Source organism: Myripristis murdjan, chromosome 4 (genome assembly GCF_902150065.1).
Source record: "Myripristis murdjan chromosome 4, fMyrMur1.1, whole genome shotgun sequence".
Classification (NCBI taxonomy): domain Eukaryota; kingdom Metazoa; phylum Chordata; class Actinopteri; order Holocentriformes; family Holocentridae; genus Myripristis; species Myripristis murdjan.
The window spans coordinates 5,812,536-5,839,999 of NC_043983.1; the positions used below are offsets into that span (position 1 = coordinate 5,812,536).

The following is a 27,464-nucleotide window of genomic DNA, read 5'->3' on the forward strand; positions in this document are numbered from 1 at the left end:
GATATGATCGTACTGTTCAGTCTCTTTACCAGTCAGTCCACTTGTTTGTCCTTTTTCCTGTTTGTCCTGTTTGTTGTCTTCTGCTCTCTGAATGACAGCAGGGAGTGAGACAGCTAAGGAAAGGAGACAGGCAGAATTATCTAGCAGTATTCCAGCACATTTAGTTATGCTCACATTCTTAATGGTACACATTTCATCTTGGAAAAAATGCATATAGAGCGCTGTTGCCAGGGACTCTCAGTTCAGGTTTATGATTGAAACCTGGCATTTCAGGAGATCACTTTTCAGAGTGCTCTTGTCAGTAGTAACCTGCTGGGAAAATCATGCTGCCCCCTTGTGGTTGCATTCAAAGCTCAGCCAAAAAATAGGCATACAAAAAACATGACAGCAAAATGTGACTTGATTCTCTTGAAAATGGAATGAATTTACAGCTATTTGTATTTTTTTCTTTATTAAGGCAATTACAAAACAGTGCATTTACAATTGCATCACAGCACAACACCACAAAATCATACTTGGCATATAAGTCCATCTGTCCAGGGCGCTCTTTAAAATGAAATAAATGGATGATTAAAAAAAATGTCATTTTATCATGGAATGCCATTTGATTTTTGATATCTGCCTATTTTAAAACTATTTCAACAAAGTATGTAAAGCACAGTCGTCATCAGTAGTCCTCAGCCTTTGACCCACTTCTCTTTATCGCCCCCTTGTGGTGATAAAGAATAAAACCAACATGCCAAACAGCTGCCTGAATGTACAGCAGGTCCCCAAAAACCACTCCCGCTTTTTTGTTTGTGTGGTCAGTGCTGTCTGTAGCTCCAATAAGCACATGTGTAAACAGGCCACCTGCTCGTTTGTGACCCAAGTAGGTGTGATGATACGGGACATGCTCTGCATTTTAGGCAGGCAGTCCTAACCTTGTTATAACTTTAACTCAACTTCTATATAACTTACCGACGCTATGTGAAATTACCATTAAATCACAATCTTTTGGACTGGACTTGTGTTCACTGTGTAATGGGAGACTGTGGCAGAACATCAGAGAAAAAATGCTGTGTTATAGTCAGGTCGGAAGATTGTGACACGAGTCAGGGACTTTATTTGTTAACAAAATAATTAATTTGATTGGAGAGCAGCAGCAGGATTTAGTGGATTCAGTCTCATTTGGGAAAGACATGCAGAGAAAATTTCCACATTTTACACGGCAGCTTAAATCAAACTGTGGCAGGGATGATAATGTGAAAACCTCACGTGTTTTACACAGTGAAAATTTGTTCAATCCAGAATTCCATGTTTGGGCAAAAGTCAGTGCTCACAGTTACCTCTCATTTCTAAGGCCTGTTCTGTCTCTGGCGGTCAGTCCAAGGAGGTGTACCACCCCCAACAAGCTCCACTAAATTAGTTTAGATTAGTAGCACTACTCAAAGGATTATGTTAAGCTTAAGGTTAGAGATGGTTGAGGATGGGTTATGTTAATGCTATAAAAGCAAATGCAATTTGTCTAAATGAAATTATATCACCCCAATAATAAGTTTGCAACTCAAGCCAGCCTACACCTGTCTCTTTGTCAGTCCTGGCTCTCAGAGGTTTGGTGATAGTTTGGTAAATATTTGAATCATGAAAAATTTTGTCCATTTGTGCGTTTGGTCCCTGCTTCCCTCTAACATTTAGCAGTTCCATAGTTTCTAATTCTGACTCATTATTTCCTCTCTCACCTCAATCCATGGAGACCAGCACCACTTCTCTACTGAATAGTGTGACAAGCTGGTTTTCAACCTCAAGTCCACCCTTATCATGCTGGGATATGAGACAAGCTCATTCTGGGACATTACACTGCCCCAGCCTCCAGGGCTTTGTGCTGAGTACTGTCTGGGCCTGAGTGCTGGTGGATGTGGCTCTGCTGTCTCCACGAGCTGGTTGAGTGTGTGGGACGGGGGGGAGATGTTTCGGGGAATTCTGCCTCAAACTAGACCAGAGGCTTCCAGGATGCCAGCCAGTCTTGGTGAATTCCCACCACTCTACTTTGCTTCACCAGCTGCACCCTGTAAACCACATCAAGACTTGGGCAGCACCCCAACACTGAGTCTACCAGAGTAGTAGTAAGTTTGTGTCCAAACATAAGGGCAGCTGGCGTGCATTGGGTGGAGTCCAGCACTGCTGTTCAGTACACCCAGAGGACTGGGCCAAGATGAGGCCCCAGTCCAGCTGCCAAGGGTCAGTCACAATGGCAAACCGAGTGGCAAACTTGAAACTCTCCATCAACCTGCCACTCTGGGGGTGGAGGAGAGTACAGATCTCACCAAAGACCTCACCAAAAACCTCACCAAAGACGATGGCCTCAGAGTTGCCTCCCTGCTCTGTGCTGCTCAGTCCTAGACCCACTGAAGCCTCCTAGTGCTGACTACTAGACATTGCAGGCACAGCCCTGGCTGTGTCTGCAATGGTTGAAGAGGTGGATCAGAGCATTAATAACTTGATCTGACTTTTAACTGACATGGTATCTTTACACATTTTTTTTAAAAGCCAGAACAGACCCAGCTTTGTGTTTTTGTGTATTTTTTCATGCGTAAAGAAGACTCCCTGAATGCCCTTTGAGAGTATGCTGTTGCCCATTTGCTTCTACTGAATTGATTTTTCTGCAACCTAGGAAGCCCTGCCCGTGTTTTTCTTTATTACACTGACATTTTGGAGGCCCTATTCTTCCCAATCTTTCCTTGACATTAAAAAGTGATAGGGCGATTTCATAACTCCTCCTAAAGCTGTCGGATTTACTGGCATGAGCACCTCAACCTGCACAATAAGAAAATAAGAACAGGTTGAGGAGAATTGGTAAAGTATGCAGGGCCAGTCAGAAGGCCAAGTCAGTCCTCTCTGATGCTAGCCACCTTCTATTTGGTGAGTTTTGCTGTCTCCTACCTGGTCATCGATATGAACTTCCTAGCTGTTGGATTAATATGTTCAGAATTTTTTTTGTACCTGTGGTAATTGGTTTTATGAACAAGTCTATGTAATCTCTGTCATCATCCCTGGCTTTTTTTGTTGACTGTTATTTAGTGACTGCAAAACAAATAGGCCCTCCAAGATAATGAAGATTCACTTAAACTTACAGCCCTAAAAGTATAGGCCCACTGATTCATCTAGTAGGTACACCACTGGTATCACTCATTTTGCAGGCAGATAAAATTGTTTTCTATGAGTGATAATCCCTTTGATCTCATAGGAGGGTCCCAGCATTAAAATATGCCTATTTCCAGCATTGTATATTAGTAGAGATTTGGCTTATTTTAGCAACAGCCTAAGCATAAGTATATGCATGGGACAGGAGTATCTCCCGAAAATACAATTATAATGCCAGTCTTCCTGACAGATATTGGATATAGTTACCAGTGGATCCCATAAAGTTCGCTCTAGGGCTGCACGATATAGACAAAATTTCATACCATGATATTTATGCCAAATATCTTGATAGGAATATGATATATAATATGATTATGGGTTGCAACAATTGGGTTTCAAGTGTTGCAACAGTGAAAATGAAGCATTGTTCAAAAAAAACAAAAACAAACAAACAAACAAACAAAAACAGCATAATAAAACCAAACAGATGTAGAAAATGCAGTTACTACACAAAGTATTTTATTGATCAGAACAGACCAATCACTGTCTCAGGCTACATTAAAATAAATAAAAAAAAAATAAAATAAATAAAATAAAATCAAACAGCTGCTTCTGCTTTGGCACAATACTTCAACAATATTTTGAGTGTAAAAACAGTAAAAACGGAGCATTCTTCAGAAAGCAGCATAATAATACCAACTGGATGTAAAATGCAGTTTACTCACAAAATAGTTTTTGATCAGAACAGAACAATCTATGACAGTGTACTGGGCCATTGTAGGCAGAAAAAGAATTGCAGAGCCGGGGGGGGGGGGGGGGGGGGGGTATTCTAATATTATATTACATATAATATTCTGTACAAGAAAAAAAAAATCACTAATTTATAAGAAAAAAACTTGAAAAATCTGAGATTCTAAAGTGTTTTTGGGGGGTCAAGGAAGCACATGGCTTGACTTTGCGACATTGGATCAGCCTCAGACTGCAGACGCTGCCATCATGAGGCCTGCAGCTGATGCCCTCATCAAATTCTACTTTGACATGGGATTTAGTAAAAAGTAAATCCTGGAGATTTTAGCCCATAGTCACAATATTATTATTATTATTATTATTATTATTATTATTATTATTACTGATTTTAAAAGACACACTGTGATCACACTGTTTCACCATGGCTCAATCGTCCTTCATTTGATAACTTGTTGTGGACGGCAGAAGCTAGGGGAGACTGGGGTAAGTTGAGCCAAACGGTAAGTTGAGCCACCCCCTGTTGCTAGGAAACGGTAAAAAATATTGATCATGTGACCAAATATTTAGGAGGAAGGCATCATTTCATGGAGTCTGTGAAGGTAAGAACCACATGGGTAAAGCTGTTAGACATTTATTTCCAAAAAAACATTTTTTACTCTTGAAAGTGAATTTAGTCTATCATAAGTTTCATGAGAATTGTGTTAAAACCAAAATAGATCATTTTAAATTTGTTTTATACATCAATTGTGGTATCTATGAGCTACAACATGAGGTCATAAACCTAGCATAAAAGTGCACCATTTTAGCTGTGGGGACTAAAAAAGTCAAAATGGTAGCTCTGGGGTAAGTTGAGCCATTTGGCCAGGGGTAAGTTGAGCCACCAGCTCGGGCCGTTTTGACCCCTTAAGCATTTACGAGGGTTAAATATTAAATCTCTAAAACTCCCCAAACCTCACAGTGTTGGTGGTACAGCAAGGAGGTCTGAGCAATTTGTATTCCCCTGCAACCTCGACAGGTGGAATATTATGAAGATCCAATGCATCTCAGTTTTGTGGTGGCCAATAGTGTCCATGGCCACCAAATGTGTTACATTCATATGTTCATAACTGACCTTACTGTCAGCAAGGACACCAAGAAGCTAGTGTTCTAGTGTTTTCTTTCCAAAAACACAGCTGTTAATGTTCTCTTCCCAAGCGCACTTTAAGGCATATTAAAACAGCTGTTTATTGTACCTGTTGAACTGTGTTTAATACATAAAAATACACATGAATGTGAAGAAGTGACTGTTATTTAGGGAGGGAGAAGGTGAGGGAGGGGTGGGATGGAGGTGGGGAGGAGGGTGTGGGGTGAGTAGGGATACGGCTCTTACCCCAGTCTCCTTATGTAAAGCATTCAAACTTTGGGAAAACATTTTTGAATCCAAAAACTTCCATGCTACAAACTCAGATAAATATGAGTTGATATTGCATACAACATGTAAAGTAAATATTTCAGTGAAGATTTAGCAAATTTCAAGTTTTTTTTTTTTCTCATAAATGTATTACTTCAACCTAGGAGTGTTTTTTTTTTTTTTTTTTTCCCTCAAATATTACCCCCCTGCAACAGTTCTGTAATTATTTTCCCTTCTACAATAGCCCTAATATGCCGTCGTAACAAACATTGGCCCTAAATTTGATATCGTGCACTCCGTTGCCTTTTGAGACATTAATATCGCGCATGTTTATATGTAGATAACGATATGACAACGATTCACCGCCCGGCCCTAGTTGGCCCGGTCATTAGCCCAGTCTACATGAGCAGGCAACCGGGTGAGAAACAGCGCCGCGTGAAAATACCCCCCTGCTGCAACCCCACAGTGGTTTCCATGGTGACACATGACAAGGGGGAGGGTTACACCCACCGGAAACGGTGTCTGCAGTGCCAGCAAAAATGAGAAGGAGCCAAACCTGATCTTCGTTTTATTGGATTTCCCCCCACATATCACCCCGCACAAATGTCTATTTTGTGCCACAGGCGCCCGGAAGCAGTGCGGAGACCCCCGGCGGTGTTGCTGGATTCCTGTGAGCGCGGTTTGATCAAGTAGAGAGCCGAGCGTGTTGGAAACATCGCCCGGGCCAAGAGGACACTTGTGTGGGAGCAGGCAGAGCGGTCCTGCCCCCTCCATGACCAAGCTTCACTGCTGGCGATAAAAAGCCTCGCTAGCCACAGCGCACCTAACCATGGAAGAGTACCATGAATATCCCTGAATAGTTTCACTACCGAGCTGTTTGCCAGGATTGCAGCGGGTTCACTATGTACGACCGACGGTGCTCCGTGAGGCTCGTCAGTGCCTGATATCACAGGCCTGCTTTTTTCTATCTGGAAATTTCTTGACAGGGAAAGCAGAGCAGCTAATCACGCTAGCTTTAGCATCTCCGCGCTGCATCCCCGGGCTCCGTCGGCGCATTTGACTCTCCTCAATGACAATATCATTCATGTGTTCGTGTATCCAGTTAAGGACTTTTCAAATCTAATCGGTATTTTTTATGGGATTCACATCGGCGAGAGAGAAGCGGGCCTGAGCCAAAATGGTGAACTGGAGGCGGCTGCTGCGAATGTCCAACCGCTCGTTTTTGGCCTTCATTTTTTTCTTCTCCATGTCCACCACTTGTCTCTACTTCATTTATGTGGCTCCGGGAATAGGTTAGTTAATGGGTTTACGATAAGCACTTGACACACACGCCTTTCAAGGGTGTAGGTTAACGTGATTATGGCTGGATTATCTCTAGCAGGAAAAGATGCTACTGCCGCTGCCAAACCCAGACGCCTGACCAGTTAGGGAGCTAATAGGCTAACCAGCTCCTCCTAGCCTGCTAACCGGTCCTCTCCAGGCCATGTTGACCAGCTAGCCTGGGGTATATTAGCTGGTCTGTACCGTAAAGCTTACATATTGATTGACTTAATATGGAAATAGTACCCCGCCGCTAGATTCGTTGTCACCGTTTGTGAATAATCTGCGAATTAGAGTGATGTTACTAACCTGCCGTGCAGCGTTGACCCATCAAACCTGAATGAATGGGCACTGGCATTTCTGCTAAATGCATTTCCCAAGGCCATAGGCATGCGAGTCAGATCAAGACAGCAGCAGCACAACCTGGCTGTAAATAGAACAAGCTGTTATGGCATGAAACTGTGTTAAGATTCAAACTTTGGATAAGATGTGCTCTGCTCCATGGCTCCATCCACGTTTTGTTTGATGAGAGTTTTTGAAGGCCAGCACCAATATTTGCATGTGTGCTGCAATCGCATCTATTTTGCACTGTTTTTCCAGTATCTTTAAAGTTGTCCAGATGAATAATTCCCAGTGTTGAGTATTTCAGTCATAGTGGTGTGCTTGTCAGGGGGGAAAAGCCTCTGAAAAAGCGTTAAGACCATCACTGGACAATAAAACTTCACATGTAAACCGGGATAATAGTGATCATTACTGACCCAGATCCCGCTTTTGATTAAAAAAGAGAGAAACAATCCAATGTAAAGGCAGATCAACATCTGTCTAACCCCCACTCCAGCTATCACTATCATTTAAATGTCCTCTGGTACCTTTGCCTTCACATAAGAATAATGCTTTGTGATGACAGTAAGCCATTACTGAGGTGCTGACCCCCGACTGGATACAGATCAGTTTTGCTAAAAGTGACTTTTCCCTCCTTCAGTGTGCTCGTTGTTTTCTGTATTGCTTTGACTGACTGGCAAGAAGAGGATTTATTGAAGTTTTAGTTGACAATTCCTATGGTTATTGCCAGCTGTGTTTGGTAGGAAGTGGTTATGTGGTGGTAAGCACTGGGCTTTATGCTGATGGTGCAGGCTTTTCCAGGGGAATCCGGTCCAGGCTCGATTTTGGCCTGTGGTCGAGCAGCATGACAGTGGATTATGGATGTATAGAGGTCAGGCGGTCGGAGATTGAGTCGACTGAGAAGAAACCATAATCATGCTTTTTATAAATTCGGTTTACATGTTATTTGTTTGTTGCTTTGATTTTTCAGTGGAAAAAAATTGTATGTGTATGCTGGACAAGATTGGAAGCAGGATTGTGCGGTCCCTGTCTGACACAGGCAGACATGGACAGTAATCAGCAGCCTTGCAGTGTGTGTTGGAGTGCACAGGTTCATATTTGTGTGTTTGCAGTGCGTGGCGGCAGATTTAGAGGTTGCATATGTAAGTTTGAAACGCCACTCGCCAGGTTGTTCAAATGCTTTGACCCTGAACGTGGACTCAATCCATCTTTGCTTGCAAGGATTGAAGCAAACATTATTTAGCCCAGTCAAACCCATTGCATGGTTTTGTTTTACTGTAATCTTTGGTGTCCAGCCTGGTTTGACCTGCCTCTGCACTCAGCCTCCTCCCTCCCCAGCCTAAGCATTCAAGACCGCCTGGCTGCTCTATGATAAGACTCTTATCAGCCCCAAGCACTCTCCCTTTTACTACATCACACGCACTGACAAATTTAATTTGGTGTAGCTCACTGGGCAAGGGACGGAAAGACAGGGAAATATGTCAGCTGTTTTCAGGCATCCATCTGCCACCCGTCCTGGCGTTGTGTTTGTCTCCCATTGAGAGAACGATCAAACAGCTGACAGCAGCGAGATGTACGATGCTGCAAATCAAGTGCCAGGCTGAGGAAAATGAAAGTACTGCATTGTTCTGCTTTCCTTTGGTCTGACCCACAGTGGAAAATTTACTTTATTGCATTTTTGTATTTGATTGATTCAGGCTCACACTCTTCAGTTGGAGGTAAACCAGGGCCTGACAGCACACGTCACATGAACTCGCACAGTAGGCTGACTCATTTACTGGACACAGTTACAGTAACCTGTCATGCTGGGAATCAAAACGAGTCAGATTACACTCCTAAAACTTGATCTAAGAATGTGGAACCGCTCCACAGTCATTTTTAGAGGGCTCGCTGCAGCTATTTGGTGCCTCCTGAGTTCAAATGACATTGCTCTTACCCGGCCAAATGATCCAAAGTTAAAGGAGTGAATGCTTCTGAGGTGAATCAAAGCCCTCCACACGTGCCGTGTGTGTGTGTGTGTGTGTGTGTGTGTGTGTGTGTGTGTGTGTGTGTGTCTAAAATATACATCCTGGTTTTGTGGCTGTAGTAATGGTAAATGTTTCCTGGCCAGGGTTGCTGGGAACAGTGACACTCTGCCTGATAAGAGGCTCTTTCTGCTGTGTTGTGATGCCTTAAAGGTACAATCCGTAGTTAATGGGACTGCACCCCCTTGGCATAGCTTTACTCATTTGCTGTCCATTGTTGGAGCTGCAATCAAAGCCCCTTCCTCTAATTGCAATCTGGTCCTTCAGCAAAAAGCCATAAGAAAAAGTCACAAATTGTGTTTTAGACCAACTTTTGTTGAGCACCGAGCAGGGCTGAACAATTAATTGAATTCTTATCGAAACTGCGATATTGCCAAGTGCATATCCAAATAGCAGGAGCTGCAATTTTTTGATAAAGATGAAAAGTGTGACAGAAATTCATTATAATTGAAGTGTTGTGGTGCCTACAAATCATATTCTCCAAATGAAAGAGGACGCTTGTTTGGTGCAGAGCTCAGTAAAAATCACATCATTATTTTGTCAGTTTTTGCAGTTAAAAGTAATAATATATACAAAAATAATCATTCCTACTAAAATTGTGAATCATATAGCAATCGCAGTATCTGTAAAATTCATCACTATATGATCTTTTTAACACATTGTTCAGCACTAGCAGTGAGAGAGCCCACATGACGCTTCCATTTGTGTCACATGCCTGCAGTTGCTTCACAGTAAAAGCCCTCTAGCGCTGTTTCATTGCTTCATGTTTGTACCTGTATTTTGTATTATGGGTGTGATTTTCCCTATATGCTGTAAAACGGGCCATCAGGAAGTGACATGACATGCATTAAACATGTTGATTTCGATGCCAAAAGGTGTGCTTCCCCTGTAAGCCCTTTATTCTAGCCAAAGCTTTTCTCTTTGCAGGTTAATTTATCGCTGGTTAAATAATTGTTGATCTTTGATGCACTAATACAATAAAGATTAAAAGGGAAAATGAGAATATATTGTCCTCAGTAGTGCAAAGGTTGCTTTGTTTGGGACTGAAGATGGGAAGGATGTTTACATATGCTGCAAGGACTCAACCAGACAACTCTCTCTGTCTTTCTGCCTTTCTTTCTTTCTTTCTCTCTTTCAGCCAACACATACTTCTTCATGGTTCAGGCTCAGGGCATCATGTTGAGGGACAATGTGAGGACCATTGGCCAGATGATCCGACTCTACACCAATAAGAACAGTACTCTTAATGGCACAGGTGAGTGACACACACAGTTACTACTCTGCTTGTCTGCTCCATTGGCTCTCATTCATTTCTACCTAGCCTATTATGTGTCAGGAATAAAGACATTTACAGTTGCATGCTCAGTTATAAGTGAGGAAACAAACTCTGCATAGGAAGTGCAGGCTGTGCTGTTTGGTAATCTCTAAGAGATTATTGAGAGATTAATTACTCAGAAGATTCTAGTTTCCTGAAATGATATTCGGAAAAAAAAACAAAAAACAATAGCCTTTAAAAGTGACAAAATAATAATACTTAATCTGTTTAAGCAATATCACATGAGAGAGAATGCTGTCATACTGTATATCAGCATGACTGTGATTCGGCTGAAGACAATAACAGCACAACTTGGAGTGTGATACTTCTTTTATTCAGTAGGTAATAAGCAATGACAGAAAATGAGTTATTTATTTAATCAGTTTCTCAATTCTATCAACATAAATAGTTCCATTGGAATCCAAGCAACTGAATTGAGGGTAAACAGCAGGTAAAGACAGGTAAACACTTCCTCCTGAAACTGTTTACCTATCTTGGAGGTTTCCACCACAGTATCTACTCATGGAACTGTTGTTGCTCAGAAAGTGGCCTGTAAGCCCCTCCAATCTAGATCACGGCCATTAATGCAGTTTACTTAACACCAGTAAAGCAGAGTGACACATAGTAGTAAAATGTCCGAGTGCTGCTATACTGTATATCAGCACTCGTGGAATGCCTCTTGTCTAATGAAAAAAGCTCCTCCGGAACTAACTGTTGTGTAAATTGAGATAACTGTTGATATAGACTGATGTGATAATTATTGTGATAACACTTTTGGCTATATCGCCCAGCCCTATTTTGGGACTGGTTTTGCCACACCATGGAAGTGAATGGAGAGAGAGGGAAATAGAGTATTGTGGATTCGTAGCACAGGGGAGTGCAGATCAATGAATGGACTATTTCACTACCATGTGGGCTCATGTCTAGGCAACTATACAACCCTGCAACACTCCACCAAAGTTCAATTTGCTCTAAAAATCTCAGATAAAAAAGTGTCATTAGCAGCTAGAGGTAGCTTAGCCCGGCTGACTCAAGATCAGCTTTGAACCAAGTGACACTTGATCTTGTGTCAGAATGTTGAAACCTGATCTTGAGTCAACATGGCGGTGTACTTGACTTTGACTGTGTTTACACAATGGCCAAGATGAAAGCTGGGGTTGCACAGGTACACTCTGTAATGTGTTTTCTATCATGGCGATGTGAATGGGTTAAGAACGCTGTTGTTCTGGAGTTGAAGGACAAGAAATTCTTGGTTTTTGTTTTGGAATGAAACTCAGAACAGAAAGTGCTCCTTTAGTGAGCAGTGTTCAACAGAGAACCAAATGGAGGTTGATTTAGGCAGTACATTACTCAAGTAGCGTTTTAACTCTTGTCTTGGCAGGGCTGTGGTTTGGCTAGCTATCATACTGGCATTTACAGAGCCCTTCAGGGATCATTTGAGTAAAAATGAAGGAAATCTGTACTGAATTAAAAATCAGTGTGCACAGTTTACACACTGGGCTGTCAGATTCATAATCAGTGCTGCCAGATTATGAATCCATGCCCACAAATTACAAATCCATGTACACAGGTTTATAAACCGTGCCCTCGGATTACGAATCCATGCCCATGGATTTGCCCTCGAAATCCAAGGATGCTGTTTACAAATCCGTGGGCAGGGATTGGTAATTTGTGGGCAGGGTTTACAAATCCCTCTGCCAGTCTATTCAGTAGCAAAACCATCTGGTGTTTTATATGCTGATTAGGCATATTGACAACAGTGAAGTAGTGTGTTTATTGGAAGGCACTATTCAAGCAAATACACGTAGGCCTGTTGTTGCTCGCCAGGTGAGTGTTCCTGTGGCCAGAACTGGTACAATCACTGAGTTTTTCACTAAGTGTTCAGTTGATGAAAGTTCCAAGCTAAGCACTGCTCAGTTTATTCCTTTGTGCATGCTGCCCAGTATTGGTCAACTATAAAGTCATTACAGGAAAAAGTGCTTCTAAATGACTGTCCTGTGTAACAGTAAATGAAAATGATGCTAAAAGTTAGAATAGAAACAGAAGTAGAAACAGAACAGAAACTTCTTTTTTACTTTAAAGTGACTCTGCAGTGTTTTCCTGGCAGGTCACCTACATTTTGTGTTGCTTTCTGCATTCTGTCATTCTGTTCATTGTGTCTTGCCATGGGTAAAAACCTGTCAAAACAGGAAAAGATCCTAATGAACACAGTCTCTGCAGCGGGAAGAGTAGCTTGCCTGCAACCAGGCAAATGGACTGCATTTCTGTGGTGCTTTTCTAGTCTCCAGACTGCCCCAAAGCACTTTACAGTGTTTGCCTCACATTCACACACTGATGGCAGAGGCTGCCATGCAAGGTGCCAAGCTGCCCATCAGGAGCAGTTAGTTCAATGTTTTGCCCAAGGACACTTTGACATGCCCTCTGGAGGAGCTGGGGATCGAGCTGGGAACCCTTCGATTAGCAGGCGAACACTTCACCTCCTGAGCCACACTGCCCCCAAGCTTGATCCAGTTCCACTGCTCAGTTGGCTTCACTGTAGTTCTGCCTTCTGAGATTGACTTGACTTCTCTCTGTAGAAGGGGGAGTAAGCATGTGGGGAGTCAGCTAAATGATTCAAGTGGTTCAATCAGCTTCATTTGCTGATTTTACTGATTTCACCTGAGAGCTGGATCAGCTTTGGTCCTGAGACTACAGATACAAGGGGTGCACTCCAATGGATCTGTCAAACTTGCAGCTCACAGCCCAAAAAAAATAATTTTGACAGATGCCTGATGTTGATTATTCCTCTGTTTTGTTCCAGACTACCCTGACGGCAGTAACTCGAGTGAATACCTGGTCCAGCCAACCACTTACCTCCCTGAGAACTTCACCTACGCCCTGAATCTCCCCTGCCCAGAGCGATTACCTTCTATGAGTGAGTAGACTCTGTGCAGATCCCAGAGACTGTCGGTCACATCTAGTGCCCGACTGATAAAGCGCTCCATATGGGCCCATCACAGATATATCTGTGTATAACAGTACTGGCGTCTGTTGTGGCTGATATCCGCTGATCTGAACAGCAAATGATGCAGAGAAAGATGCCTTGGGTAATTTAGAAATTAATATTTGATCCTTTTTCTGAATTAAAGCTTAATTTATACGTAGATTATACATATATAAATATGTATCATCTATATGATACATACATACATACATATGTATATTTCTACACATTTGAGGGATTATTGCACAAAAAAAATCCCCAAAAATCCAATATTGTTCAGGCTCTAGTCACATCACTCTACTAATCCACTCAAGTAGATTAGATAGATACTAATCCTTCAGTTTTGATTTATTTAATTTTTTAAGAGACTTCATCGTCTTAATTCTCAAAACAACTGTATTGAAAAACCCAAAGAACTGTGCTGTTTTGTCGCTGGTATGACTGAATAATCATCAGTAAAATCAGGCTACATGTAGGTGCAGGAATAGTGTATATGATCATTTAATCATAAATACCTTTTTTCAAGGTAATTCAGATTCTTGTCCACTTTGTATTAATGTAAACCAGAAAAGTTCCAGGCATTGCCCATGTCATTTTAATCCAAGCTGAATTCTCAGATTGAAATATAAATGCATAAAGGCTGTAAAAGAGAACCTAAGAGTCACTCACCGACACACTGTATTGCTGCTGACGCCACCAATATGAAATTAGTCTGGATTCTTTAATAGGACTACACTGGAAAATGGATTCTCAAAATCTCTAGTAAGTGTAGGCCTTTTTGATAGATGTAGTGTACCTGAGGTTCTGGCAGCAGGGCATGGTGTACTGTTTGCTTTTATATTGATTAAATTACAGAAATTGCATTGTAAGACAAGGAAATAAGGTTTTGAAGAAATAAACTGCTGGATAGAGATAAGGGTAGACGGCAGCCAGCTAATGACTCGTCTTGGAGGAATGTTGACTTCTCTTAGACTAATCTTAAAGATATTGGTGGCTCACTGCTAAATATTCGTTATTTTAAATTGTTTTTTTTTTTTTTTTCTCTCAAATTGTCATTTTTTAAATCGCTCAATAAATTGTGATGCTCATAGGTGTTGTGTTGTGATGCCCAGTCCTAGCTGTGCAGGGAGGCTGACAGCTTGGTGTCCCCTCTCTGACATCTCTCCACAGAGGGCCCTATGGAAGTTAACATGACAGAGATCCCCATGGAGGAGATAGAACTGAAGTTCTCAAAGTTTTTTGACATTCAGTTTGGGGGCCATTGGAAACCAAAGGACTGCAAACCTCGCTGGAAGGTGTGTCTTTGTCACTCTGCTTTGATTGACGGGTTTTACACACTGTTTTGGAATCAATAGTGCGTTGAGCAATCAGCTATTTAGTTCCTTGTTAATTTAAACGTTGGACATTGATTTCTATTTTCTTTTTGTTGTCTTCTTGTGGAAAAATAGACCCGTTCTTGTAGTGCAAATGTGAACTGATTATCCAACAAGTGATCTCTTTTCAGTCTCATGAGTGACGGGATGGATGGCTTCTTACTGTAGCTTTGTGCTCCTGGTGTAGGTGGCGATCCTGATCCCGTTTAGAAACCGCCATGAGCACCTACCTATCCTCTTCCAACACCTCATCCCCATGCTGCAGAGCCAGCGACTGCAGTTCGCCTTCTACGTCATTGAACAGGTACAGCATCAGCAATCACTCCACCGGTGCTGGTGGTGTTGATGGTTTAGTATGGACGCACTACACAACGACACAACATGGCGGACTCTGAATAAAGTGGATACTATGTACTTGAGCACCGCTGTTCACAAATATGAGTATGACAGCCAGTTGGATCTGGGGAACACCCAGTAATTAGTAATATGGATTTCATGACCAAGCAGGTAGAGGTAAATAATAGAACTATATCTAAACAAAAACGTATTTGTATAACTATTTGTATTCCTCATACTCACACAGATGTTACTAATTTAGGTGGTGATTGTTCTGTTGCAAGCTTTTACTGTTATATCCCTCTCATATTGTGATCACAGCATATTGTTGTAAGTATAAATATGAGCTTCTTACTTATTTTACTTCTTGGAAACTTCAGTATCTTGTGCTGTTGTTGTTTTGGACCTAGTTTGCTAAGTGGGCATGTTGAAGGCAGAGCTGACCCAAACAGCCACTGGTCAAAAGCAGTGTTAGTCCAGTCCAAATTAAAAAGCTCTATCAAAGCCCAGTTTGGCTGCACAGCGACTCCCAGCCCTACTGTCCTGCAGGGAGGGAAACAAACAGTACCAAGAAGTGTCTGAAGTGTTGGCAGCTTTCAGCAGTGCTTGTTGCTGCTGTTTTGCAGCATTAAAAGCGTCCTTTGGTATGTAAGCGTGTCACAATATTGATAATGTCATGATTTGGGAAATTTTAAAACTGGAATTAACATAATCTATATGATATTGCGCACCTCTAATCTGCTGTCATTGTCTGCAGCATCAAGTCAATTTGTAGCATGCAGCAACAGGCTCATGTACTGCGTTTTCTCCGTGTGTGTGTGTGTGTGTGTGTGTGTGTGTGTGTGTGTGTGTCCAGACTGGTAGCCAGCCCTTCAACAGGGCCATGCTGTTTAACGTGGGTTTCCTGGAGGCCATGAAGGACTTGGACTGGGACTGCTTGATCTTTCACGATGTTGACCACATCCCCGAGAACGACCGCAACTACTACGGCTGTGGCCAGATGCCGCGCCACTTTGCCGCCAAGCTGGACAAATACATGTACATGTGAGTGTGTCACCTGCTGCCAGTGTTTAAGGAAAACCAGTTCATTGAGGAGTTGAGGCTCTAGCTTTTGTGATTATGCAGTGTTTTTAATCTTTTCGAGGCCAAAGCACAGCAAAGGTCCAGCAATAATGAATACTAACAGCTCATATAATATTAGTTCTACATAAACGTGCGCACACACACACACAGATCAAACTACATGTTTAGTGACTGCAGCCACTGTCACACGAATCATGTCCTACTCAGACTCAACAAATAGAATATAAATGAATAAGAAAGTAATGTAAGAAATTGTAATAGCCTGTATCAGGAACTCCCAGCTTACATGAGTTACTATGCTGCATTGGAAATTGACTCATGGGCTATTTTGTGAAGCTTACACAGCTGACCTGCCTGAAAATGCCATGGCAGGGCGGGATATTAATCACACTCAGTTTACACAGGTGTTCTTTATCCACCTGTCCCCCTGTATGGCAATAAATTTCATGGCACCAACAAATTTACTCCTGCTGTTGTCCAGCTTTCCTCTACACAGAACACAAACCAGGTCAGAACAGGTCTTCCTTCCCAGATGTGGGCTTGGTCAGAGTTAACTTACGCTAAGGTGACGAACAAAATACATTGGAGGTCTCAGAATCCTACCCTCCACTTGATCTTGTCATAGAGCATCGGATAATGTGTTGTTCTGCCATGATAAATAACCTCTGTGTGCAGCATATCACTGTGAGCAGTCTATATAAACTAAACCCAGAAGAACCTTTTCCCATCATGTGTTCCAAAAGAGTCATGGTAGATTTAAAAAAAAAAAAAAGTTGTGTAAGTTTTTACAATAATAGAGTATTGGTAATGAACAGAACAGAACCGAGTCCAGCTATAGAGAAGTGACATGGCTCACTTCTTGTTGTTCAAACTGAATTTGGCTTGTGGTGACCGCTGAGCTGTGGTGAAGAGTTGGGATGGAACTGGAGGGCTTACACTTCTCGTTTTCTGCTTAACCACAATACCCCTGGATTGGTAGTGTGGCAGAACCGTTAGAAACAAATGTCATGTTTTCATTTTAAGAAGAGGCGAAGACTCAAAAACTTGATAAACCTCTATGGAAACAAATTGCGACACAGTATGGCTCTTGTATGGAGGGCCATTCCTTGTGAGGAAGACCTCTGCCACATCAGCAGGTAATTTGGCCAAATAGCACTTAAGTGAAAATATCAGCTTTTAGAAGACAGGGTGTTGGGACACTGGGAAACTGAAAAGTATCAATAAATACATTTGGGTTTCTCTTACACCTACTTATATGTACATGTAGGTGTGTGTGTGTGTGTGTGTGTGTGTGTGTACATGTAGTACAACCATCAGAATAATGTTTTTATGAGGACTGCTGAGGAATCTGAGTTTTAATTCAGTCTGAGCCTCTACTAAAAAACTCTTGTTTGGCTTTCACTCATGTAAGGAAAAAAAAAAAAAAAAAGAGTTATTTACCGGAAGTAAAAATCGATCTCAGTATTCGATACGCCCACAGTTTACCCCAATCATAGCTTGCAATCTGTCTGGCATTGATTCTACAAGGTTTGTTTTGCATAATTTGAGAGTCTACCTTAGTTTGGCACTTTCAGAGAGTATCTTCTGATGTTACAGTGTGCCTTATCTTTTCAAATGTCCCCAAGATGTTGGGCAGGGTCGAGGTCTGGTGTCTGTGGACAGAAAGCCATAAATAGGCCTGGCAGAGCTTCAGTAAATGTTTAGTGTCACTGCTCTGCTGGTAAATGAGTCTTCCACAAATTTCCATTCCAGTGATTTTTGAATGTTTTGTCCATTTACTTAGAATTTCCCTAAATTTTACATCTCTTGCAAACATTTTGCAAATCATGTGGGGGTTCTAAAGATTCATAACATATAACCAAAATCCCTCCACTGTCAAATTTCAATTTTTGGTTGAAACACCAACATTATAATGTTCTGCTTCTGTGGCTAACAAAGTCGTCAACATTTGTAAGCCACAGAACTGATGATTGGCTGTGTAAAGGGACTATTTTCTTGTATTTTCCAAATTTCAAGTCATCAGAACTCAGCAGTGCTGCTGCTTTTAGGAAAACGAATGTGGACGACTTTATTACGGTGATGGAATACTGCTGTGAAGAAAGTTTGAAGTCTCTGAAAGTCCATTTTCATATCGTAGTGGAATGAATGTAAACCAACAGCTGGAGAAAAGGGAGGAAAACTGAAATACGACTGCTTGCTTTGGGAAAAGACCAGCAGAAACATGAAGTTTAGAGATTTTGTAGATATTAGGCTAAACATGCAAATTCACTGCAGTGGTGCTACTCTTAGGTGACACAAAGTATGAAACATTTTGTGGAAGATTATGTTAAGAATTCATTCATTCATTCTTTTGTCTGCATTACCAAGATGTACAGTGTGATCAACATCAGTTTCATTATTTAATATGATTTTGCATGCATATGCCATATCATATATGTATTGAAAAAAATCTCTTACTATAGTACTGATTTTGCCTGTAATGCCCAGCACAAGTGTAAAGCTACTGGGGTCTGTGTACAGAACTTAGCGCTTGTTGCTGCTGCTCTTGTTCCCTGTTTTGTGTGTGTGTGTGTGTGTGTGTGTGTGTGTGTGTGTGTGTGTGTGTGTGTGTGTGTGTGTGTGTGTGTGTGTGTGTGTGTGTGTGTGTGTGTGTGTGTGTGTGTGTGTGTGTGTGTGTGTGTGTGTGTGTGTGTGTCGGGGTTTCTGGGTTTCATGAATCCACTTTGAAACCAGTTTTTTCTTGTTTCTCGTTTCCAGTCTTCCCTACAGCGAGTTCTTTGGCGGTGTCAGTGGACTCACTGTCGAGCAATTCCGCAAGATTAACGGCTTTCCCAATGCATTCTGGGGCTGGGGAGGAGAGGATGACGACTTGTGGAACAGGTTAGTCAACGGTGATTTATGTATTTTTGTAACATTTATATTACCCCATGTAGGGTGAGAACATGCTGGGTGTTTTTCTCAGCAACTCCCTGCTTCATACTGACAAGATTCACACCTGTGAGCTGCACCTCACAAGCAGTCTTCATTAAAGTCCTTCAGGTTTGCTTGTTTGTCTGCCTCAGGACCCCTGGAATTACATCCTCTCCAATACATACATTGTCACTTTCAAAGAGTGCATTGGTAAAAATCCTGTCTGAAATTATATAGCGTGTTTTGAGTCAACTTTGACTTCCAGGGGGGATTTTAATTCTGTCAGGAATCATGTCTGGTGTGTTCACACAGTTACCAACTTGCACACACTGGATTACAAGACCAGGGCCAGAGGGAGGGCAGAGCACATCCCTTTTTAAATTAGATTATGTGAAACTTTAATGATCCCTGTGGGCAAAGTTAGAAGTAATAGGATTCAGCAACGGGATTAGAGCATAAGCACACAAATAGAATATAAAATACGCAGTACAAGGAGATACTGCATTAAAGGCTTTGGTGCCAAGAAAAATAAGGGAAAAAAATTACAGTTGATACACAGCCCTAGGCGGTAACGTATCCCAGAATTGGATTGGATGGGTGTGTCATTATATATGAAACAACTGCTAACCCTAAAACAAATTCAGATGGCTGAATCAGTATGTCATGATTTTTCCATGGATAAATATGTGTGTCTTTGTATTTCTCTATTGCACTAGGAACCTATGGCCCTGGTGCAACTAAATTTTGTCTTACTGTGTACAATTTATGTTTATGTATATTTGAATCAAGATATAAATAATAGAGAGATAGATAAATGTAGATTTATGTGGCTGAGATGACAAGTGAATGAAATGTTAAGTTAGAAATATTGACAGCTTCTGTTAAAGAATATTGGTGTCAGCCTTCAAGAGCCCATTTCAGTCCAACCCTTATGTTGTATAGTAATGCGGCATGCTTTTCTTTAGGGTTCACTTCGCTGGTCTGAACGTCACACGCCCCGAGGGCGAGATCGGAAAGTACAAGTCAATTCCTCACCACCACAGAGGAGAGGTGCAGTTCCTCGGGAGGTAAGAGTTTTTTTTTTTTTTTCTTTGTCTGATATGCACATCAAAGTAAAAAAGAAATGGAACACCTGTTGTGAATTGGTGGGACAGAATTCAAATTTAGAATAAAATCCTGTTCGTAAAGTGTATAGTGTCATATATCCACACTTCATATTTGCACAGTATTTAAAGTGATAGTCTGGATTCTTACCCACAAAGTAGCATTTGCTGCTCCTGTGAGTGTAACTGCGTTTCTGTGGATCCTTAAAAAGTCTTCAAAGTTTAAAGAATTTATTCATCTAAAAATAAGGCCTTAGTCGGTATTAAAATGTCCTAAATCAGTCTCTCAAGAGTCTTAAAAATGCCAGGGCAAGGGAAGTAGAATTTTAGATTTTTTTTTTTTTTCCTGGCATTGCAATTTAAATGCAGATCAGAATAGCAGAAGCCACAACACTGGTATTTTGTTTGCCACTGGGATGCTCAGAGCAGTGGATCCACTGGCGCCAGCTCGCTGTCACTGCACCCTGGATCACATGGGGAAGTGCAGATTCAATAAAAAACTGGCAATTCAATGAAGATTTTGCAGCATGGCCGAAACCAGTACTAGGCAATGTGTACGCGGCACAGTGTATTTTATACAAACAAGGCACTATGGGAATAAAGGCAGTGGAATCCCACATGCAGAGTGTGACACACAAAACTGCCAAGTCAACCCGCCAGCAGGTATTTCCTGCTCTAGCTCTTGCTCTGCAATAACCAAAACTGTCTTCAGTTCAAAGACTCATTTGGTCTTAAATTTTATTCTGAGTGGCATTAAAACAAGTTTTAAAAGGTTTTAAATCAAATTTACCTTGGGCTGTAGAAACCCAGGTGTGATACATCCGCCAAGTTTGGACCATGAAATCCTTCCCTGTGTTGAGAATGAAAGCTTCACTGGGAGTATGCTGCTCCAAAAGAAATGACGTAGATTCAGACTGGAAAACAGTACAATATTGAGCGGCGACGTAAAGCTGAAAAATTATTTTAACAGAGGCACCACAAAAGATTTTTCTGTTTCACTATCAATACCATTGGTTCCCAAAATGGCTTAACTATTTTTAGATTTATTACGCCGCTCAAAATTGTGTTTTTTTCTCTATACAGTGGTCCCTCGTTTATCGCGGGAGTTACGTTCTAAAAATAACCCGCAATAGGCGAAATCCGCGAAGTAGTCAGCTTTATTTTTTTACAGTTATTATAGATGTTTTAAGGCTGTAAAACCCCTCACTACACACTTTATGCATTTTCTCAGACAGGCATTAACATTTTCTCCCTTTTCTCTCTTGTTTAAACACTTCTTCTTGTTTAAACACTCTCAAAGTTCAAACCTTCGTAGAAAAATAAGTCCAGTATTATAGAATGAACGCATTCTGTGCTGTACAGGAGACACGGCACGGAGGAGATTGATTGACAATGGTCTACAGTCCCTTAGCCAATCAGGACGCAGAACACAATGCGCTGAAAAAAAAAAAAAAAAGCATGCAAAATTACACAAAAAAAATCCGTGAAACTGCGAGGCCGCAAAAGGTGAACCGCGTTATAGCGAGGGACAACTGTTTCTCGAAGTATAAGACAATCCATTTCCCCTCTTTGATAGAAGTGAATCCTCCCTGAAGCCAGAGTAATCGGACTGAAGTGCAAACCTGGACTAAGACTAGAATGAGGATCGGATGTTTTTGTCTGAACCCGACCCGAGCCTGAGAGCATAGTAACCAAAGCCGACCCAAACTCGACAGGCCTTCTTTTTATTGTGTCTGAGATTTTGCTTGTCCTCCATCGCTGCATTTACTGCCTGAAATAGCCTGTGTGCTGCCTTCAGCGTCCTCACATGAACTCCTGTACTATACAGGAAGTAGCCCAGACAGTAGGTCCATCATTTTTCACTAAAATAACACCGACATGACCGAACCCGGCCTGAGCGGAATTTCTAGATATTTGTCCAAACCCAGCCCGACCCGTCGGGTCCCGGCACACCTGGGTTGGGTATCCACACTCTAATTGAGACGTACTGACTGTGCCTTCCTGTAGGTACAAGCTGTTGAGGTATTCCAAAGAGCGGCAACACCTGGACGGCCTCAACAACCTCCACTACAGCCCCCAGATCTCCCTCAGCAGCCTCTACAAGAACATCACGGTGGACCTGCACCCTGAGCTTGCCCCCATTGCAGACTACTGAACTGTCCCCCCCGACTCCCGCCCCGACACCCCGGCTCCCCCCTGTCCTGGCCTCCTAGCATCCCCCCCTCAGCTATCCCCGCGAAGGAGAGGGGGGGTCGGGCCAGCGGGGGAGGCACACCATGTAATGCTGCCAAGAAACCTTACTGAGGAAAAATATCCAAACCGAGAAAAAATGAGGAAAAAACGAAGAGGCAGTGGCAAGTCTCTTACATCGAACAATTCATTTCTGTGTGCGCGCGCGTGTGTGTGAGTGTGTGCGTGTGTGTGTGTGTGTGTGTGTGTGGAGATTGTGTCTGTGTGTGATGAGTGAGTTGCTGCATGTCTATATGTCTGTGCTGGCTTTAGCTACTAAACTTCACATCACTTTGGGTTAGGTTAGAGGGAGCGGCAGCATCTCAGCTCTGATGTTTACTGCAAAGCCTTAATGTGGCACAACCACGACTCCCTCGGCCCGGCCCGGCTCGGCTCGGCTCGGCTCAGCTCGGCTCAGCACTGCTTCACTTCTCACGTTTTTTCATCGTCACCTTAGAGGCCAACAGACAAGCTTTTGTCTCACTTTTTATTTTTTATACATATTTTGTTAGGTCAGACTATTCCTTTCAAAAGAGGGATTGAAGCGAAGGTGACTTAAATGTTTGTGATGTACATTTCAATTTTTTTTTCTTTCTTCTTTCTTTCTTTTTTTTTTTTTTTTTTTTGTTGTTTTGATACATGGTATTTATTTTCTCCGATTCTGGATGTTTTAAGAAGCACTCCTGTCTGTGTCACTCAAGCGTTTGCTGTTTGTTTCTCTGCACTGCTGCTGAATCCGCATGAACATGTATGTAAATATTGGCCTCTTGAAAGCTCGAGCACAGAACACAAATATGTAAATATTGGCCTTTTAATGCTCGAGCGTATTACAGTGATATTCCAGTGGGTTTGAATTTTATTTTGGCAGCTACCTTCTTTCAGAGGATTTAACAAGTGTGAGTGGTTTCTTCCTAAGAGGAAGATGTTCTAACAAATATGCGTATAGGATGTTTGGCTTATGAAAAAAAAACCAACAAAAAAAAAAAAAACACAGAAATATCCAAATCTCAAGATTTGACATTATCATTTGCATGCCTTAATTTATTTTGTTTACCAGATTTTTTTTTTTTCAAACATAAATTATTTTATCATTTCAAGATGTGTATATTTTTAAGTTTGCCTTTTGTTGTGTATTTTCTCTTTGAGGTGCACTGTGTGAAAAGAGTAAGCTGCTCCTCAGTAGACGTAGGGAGGCGTGACTGCTGAATGCCGAGCTGCTTCACAATGTCTCTCTTCCGTTAGTGCGTACTGGGAGGGGAGTCGGCCATTACAGCAGGAGTGTGTCCAGACAGCGCGCTTTTAGTGCAGGTTAATGGTCTCAGATGTGTGTGCGTATGTGGGCGTAACCGTTTTTTTTGTTTTGTTTTGTTTGTTTTTTTTTCCTTTCTTTCTTTCTTTCTTTTTTTTCCTCCTCTTTTTGTCTCAGATGGTGTGTGTCGGTCGTGTGTTTGGTGCTGGACCATGTGACAAAGCTCTTCATTGTACTGTACCATGCGCTGAAGCATGGGGATTTTGGCTGGATGCTGTGTGTGTGTCTGGACTGTGGTGTTTCCAACTTTAATAAGCTTGCGAAGCAGTTAAGAGGGGCCAGAATGAGAGAACAGTCGCCGGCGGTCGCGCTGTTCTTGAATGGCACAGTCTGAAATTTGGGCCATGAAAACTTTAATTTGTTAAAGCTTTGAGCACTACCGAGCTAGCAAGACAGCTGTTGGCAGTTCATTTTTTTTTACCTGTTGTTTGCCGTACATTTCTCCTGTACATAGGTTATGGATTTTACCATGAATTTTGTGTTCTGAAAGTTTCTTTGATTGTATGTCCAATAGTGATGTTAAAGCATAACGCCAACCATCTTTGACCTGGACTCTTGTTTTCCCATCATTTTCCATCACACTGATTGATTCTGACCAAAAATCTAGACCACGGCTTCACCGCAGAGCTACCTAGGTCTTGCTTGGCACTCCCAAATCCACTTTGGCACTTGGCACTTTGCTTTGGTTTACTTAGTGGCACATGTACACAAGCAGTTGGCAAAGACTAGATAAGGAAGTGCTAAAATCACTGGCAAAAGAGGAATCAAAGCTGTATGAGACAGGCATGAATTAAGATTTTTTTCTTTCATGTCTCATTACAGAGTCGGTGTTGTTCAGACAGACTTTGGGGTCAGAGAAGGAGATTTGGGTCAGAATCGATGAGCGTCATGGTCAAAGGGAAAGCAGGGTATAGGGTCAAAAATTGGTTAAGTTAAGCTTGATTTTCTACATGTACTACTTGTCTCAAACAGAGCGTATCACTCAAAACAGCCAAGGTTCCTCCGAGCGAGCACTTCAAGGGCTTCTTGGAGAGGCAGTCCTTAAAGCCACAATGGATCAATCCAGGCCTCACCTGTCCTCTTTCTCCCCAAAGCCTTTGCAGCGCTGAGCTTCAGAGCGGCCTGTACATGTTTACAGAGTTCTTTCCTCGAAAGCAGATGTGGCTAAAGTCTGGCTTTGGTTCGGCCACAAAGCTCCACCCTGCTACCCCAAAAAACAAAACAAAACAAAACAAAACAAAAAAAAAAAAACACCCCGCGTCTGAGCATTTGGATCTGACCAATCAGATTAAATTGAAATTATGAATTTGTCAGAAATCCTGTTGGAGGTGAACTGTGCCAAAGTCCACTTCTTTCAGTCAGGGTCTTTCCAGCCTCGTGTGTTTTATTATCGTGTCCCTTCTAGCTCCGTGTCAGGACTTTGGGGGATTACGTTGGCCAGTGTCGGTTTAGCAGGGGATTCTCTTGTGCTATGCCTTTTTTTAGGTTAGTACCACAGTTTTGCATAAGAGAATGAAAGCCTTGTTTGGGTTTGTTAAATGTATGAAGCTGTTGCCAGGCCACTCGTCTCCCCCTGGAGGGCGCTGTGAGCTGATGGAGTGTAGCACTAAGACTGTAAGCGTTGCTGAGAACTGGTTTAGGAATCCTGTTTTTTTCAAGTGAATCAAAAGCCCTAGTCATCGTCCTGGTTGATCAGCTGGTTATAGCACATAGAGTAGGTGCAGTGTTGTGGGCTCACATCAGGCCTGTGACCTGTGTTACATGTAAACCCCCATCCCCACCCCTTTCCCCACTTTCACTTCTCGTGTCTCTCTCCGTCGCTATTTAATAAAGCAGAAATGCCTTAAAATTATCTTAAATATCTTTTTAACTTTTGTCTGTAGTGAGATATCACAAGGAGATATCCATTAGTACCAATATCCAATATTGATTTGTGAGCTTATTCGAAGCATAAACAACTATGTAAGATTGTTTGACATTTGTCTCACAACAGGCTTCTACAGATCCACCTCCACCACCCTGTCACCTACCTCCCTGTCCCCTGTTGTCATCAACTTGAAGCAAATACCCACCCTGAAACACTGAACACTTGAAAAAGGTACAAACATACGCTGGCAATGTACCTTGCCTTTTTGGGTCCATTTTGTTGATTGGCAGTGTATTTTCCTTACTGATGTGGACAACTTGGAAATTCTGATTGGAAATTCTGCAGCTGTCTAAGCCATTGGTTCTGATAGCATCCTTCCTTCAAGTTCAGTGTTGGAGGCTTGTACTATCAACGTCAGAACTCCCATGTATGACTTGACTGGCATTCAAGAGCCTTGATCAGAAATATCGGCTAACGACAGCAACCTGAAAAAAAAGGAAGCCATTAGAAACCGTACAAATAACAACATGAAAACTTGGGCAGCATCAGTGTTTCTCAGTTTCCAACTGTGAAATTGTGAGTTTGCGGTGGTGTTCGTGTGCTGGTAAATCGTAAATATGACGTTTCCGATGAGCACTTGAAGGCATTATCAGCCCCCCGGTCAAAGAGGGAAGGCCTCATTCTGGACTCACTATTTTGCACTGAGATTCAGCGGTCATACACAGAGGAATCCATCGTAGAAGAGGCAACATAGAGGAGTTTCTTCACACACAGTCGCCTCAACAGACCACAATGCAGTGAAAGGCACAGCCGCCATCGTAGGCGCACCCCCAAAGTTCAGGAGCTAGTCGAGTAGCTCGCTGTATTTATACGCCAACACTTACTTTTGATTGAAAGCGACAAGTTCACCCCTTTCTAGAGGGATTCTTGAAAGACATTCAGGAAAGTAGGAAATCAGTAACTTAAGACCAGGCGTGAGGTGATACACCAAAAAAGTAAATTACAACATTTAATCACAAATTAACTCCTGGAATGCACTGAACATCTCAAATTGATTACATGTAACAGTGTAAGTGTAAGAGGACAGGGGGGGATTTTCTTCTTAGTGAATCTGCTTATGTCTGCTGTATTCAGGGAACAGCATTAAGGGTATTTAGAAGTGTAATGACGGCAGTGTTTGCCAACTGGCGGCTCAGGACCCAAGAGGGTGTTAGAAGACACCCTGAAAGGGTGCGTAGCCTGTCATGCGTTAGAAATGGCAATATTGTATTCTTGTGTTATTCTCATGTCTTGCTTCAATGGCCAAAGCAAAAATGTGGGTCCCTATGCCAAAGCGATGGAGAAGCACTGAATTGGAGAAAGCGCCCATCGCTGGAACTGGTTTCAGATCAGTGTTCTGAGTTCTATGTGTTCTTGCCTCTGAGGTTGGTGTGTTTGGGTGTTCTGGCCAGAGGGTGGGTTGGTGGGCAGGTGGGTGGGGTTCTGGCCACACCCGGCCACCTGAGTTTAACCCCGACCCGCTTCCTCACCCCCCCGCTTTCAGCTGTTCAGGTTCTCTCGGTCGTTTGACTATCCAAAAAAAAAAAAAAATAGCTAGGACGTTTCAGATGATATATTTACCATTTCATGTACCGTTAATGTACATTTTGCAGTATTCATATTTGTGCCTTGAGTTTTTTGCCCCTATTTTTCACTTTGCATTCTTCATTGAAAGATTTTAAAAAATGATTTGTATTTTTTTTTTTTTTAAACCGAAGTGTAGATGTTTTTCCCCTCTTCCCTGTTCTTCATTTTATCCAGCTCAGCTGCCTGATGAAGTGTGAAATATTTTCATGACAGCTGACTGAATAAGAATCCAAATGGATGACAAGCTCCTCCTCCAGTGCAGTGCTTTGCTGATCGACCAAACCTGGTGTTTATGGCTGCTCCTGTCTATAACACATACAATCTGCTTTAGGCCGGGTTCAGCAAGACCTCAGCCCCGATTCACTAAGATTGTGTTGTGAGGGTAAC

At 42.1% G+C, this 27,464-nt stretch overlaps 1 protein-coding gene across 1 annotated transcript; it reads left to right on the forward strand.

Annotated features, from left to right (window-relative positions):
* The first annotated feature begins 5,695 nt into the window (after nt 1-5,695).
* On the forward strand, nt 5,696-27,167 carry b4galt6 (UDP-Gal:betaGlcNAc beta 1,4- galactosyltransferase, polypeptide 6). The gene is made up of 9 exons (XM_030049033.1): nt 5,696-6,549; nt 10,082-10,198; nt 13,059-13,172; nt 14,412-14,536; nt 14,802-14,918; nt 15,807-15,994; nt 18,791-18,913; nt 19,909-20,010; nt 22,054-27,167. The coding sequence occupies exons 1-9, from the start codon at nt 6,435-6,437 to the stop codon at nt 22,199-22,201; spliced, it is 1,149 nt and encodes a 382-aa protein (XP_029904893.1). The 5' UTR covers nt 5,696-6,434; the 3' UTR covers nt 22,202-27,167.
* Nucleotides 27,168-27,464: the final 297 nt, after the last annotated feature.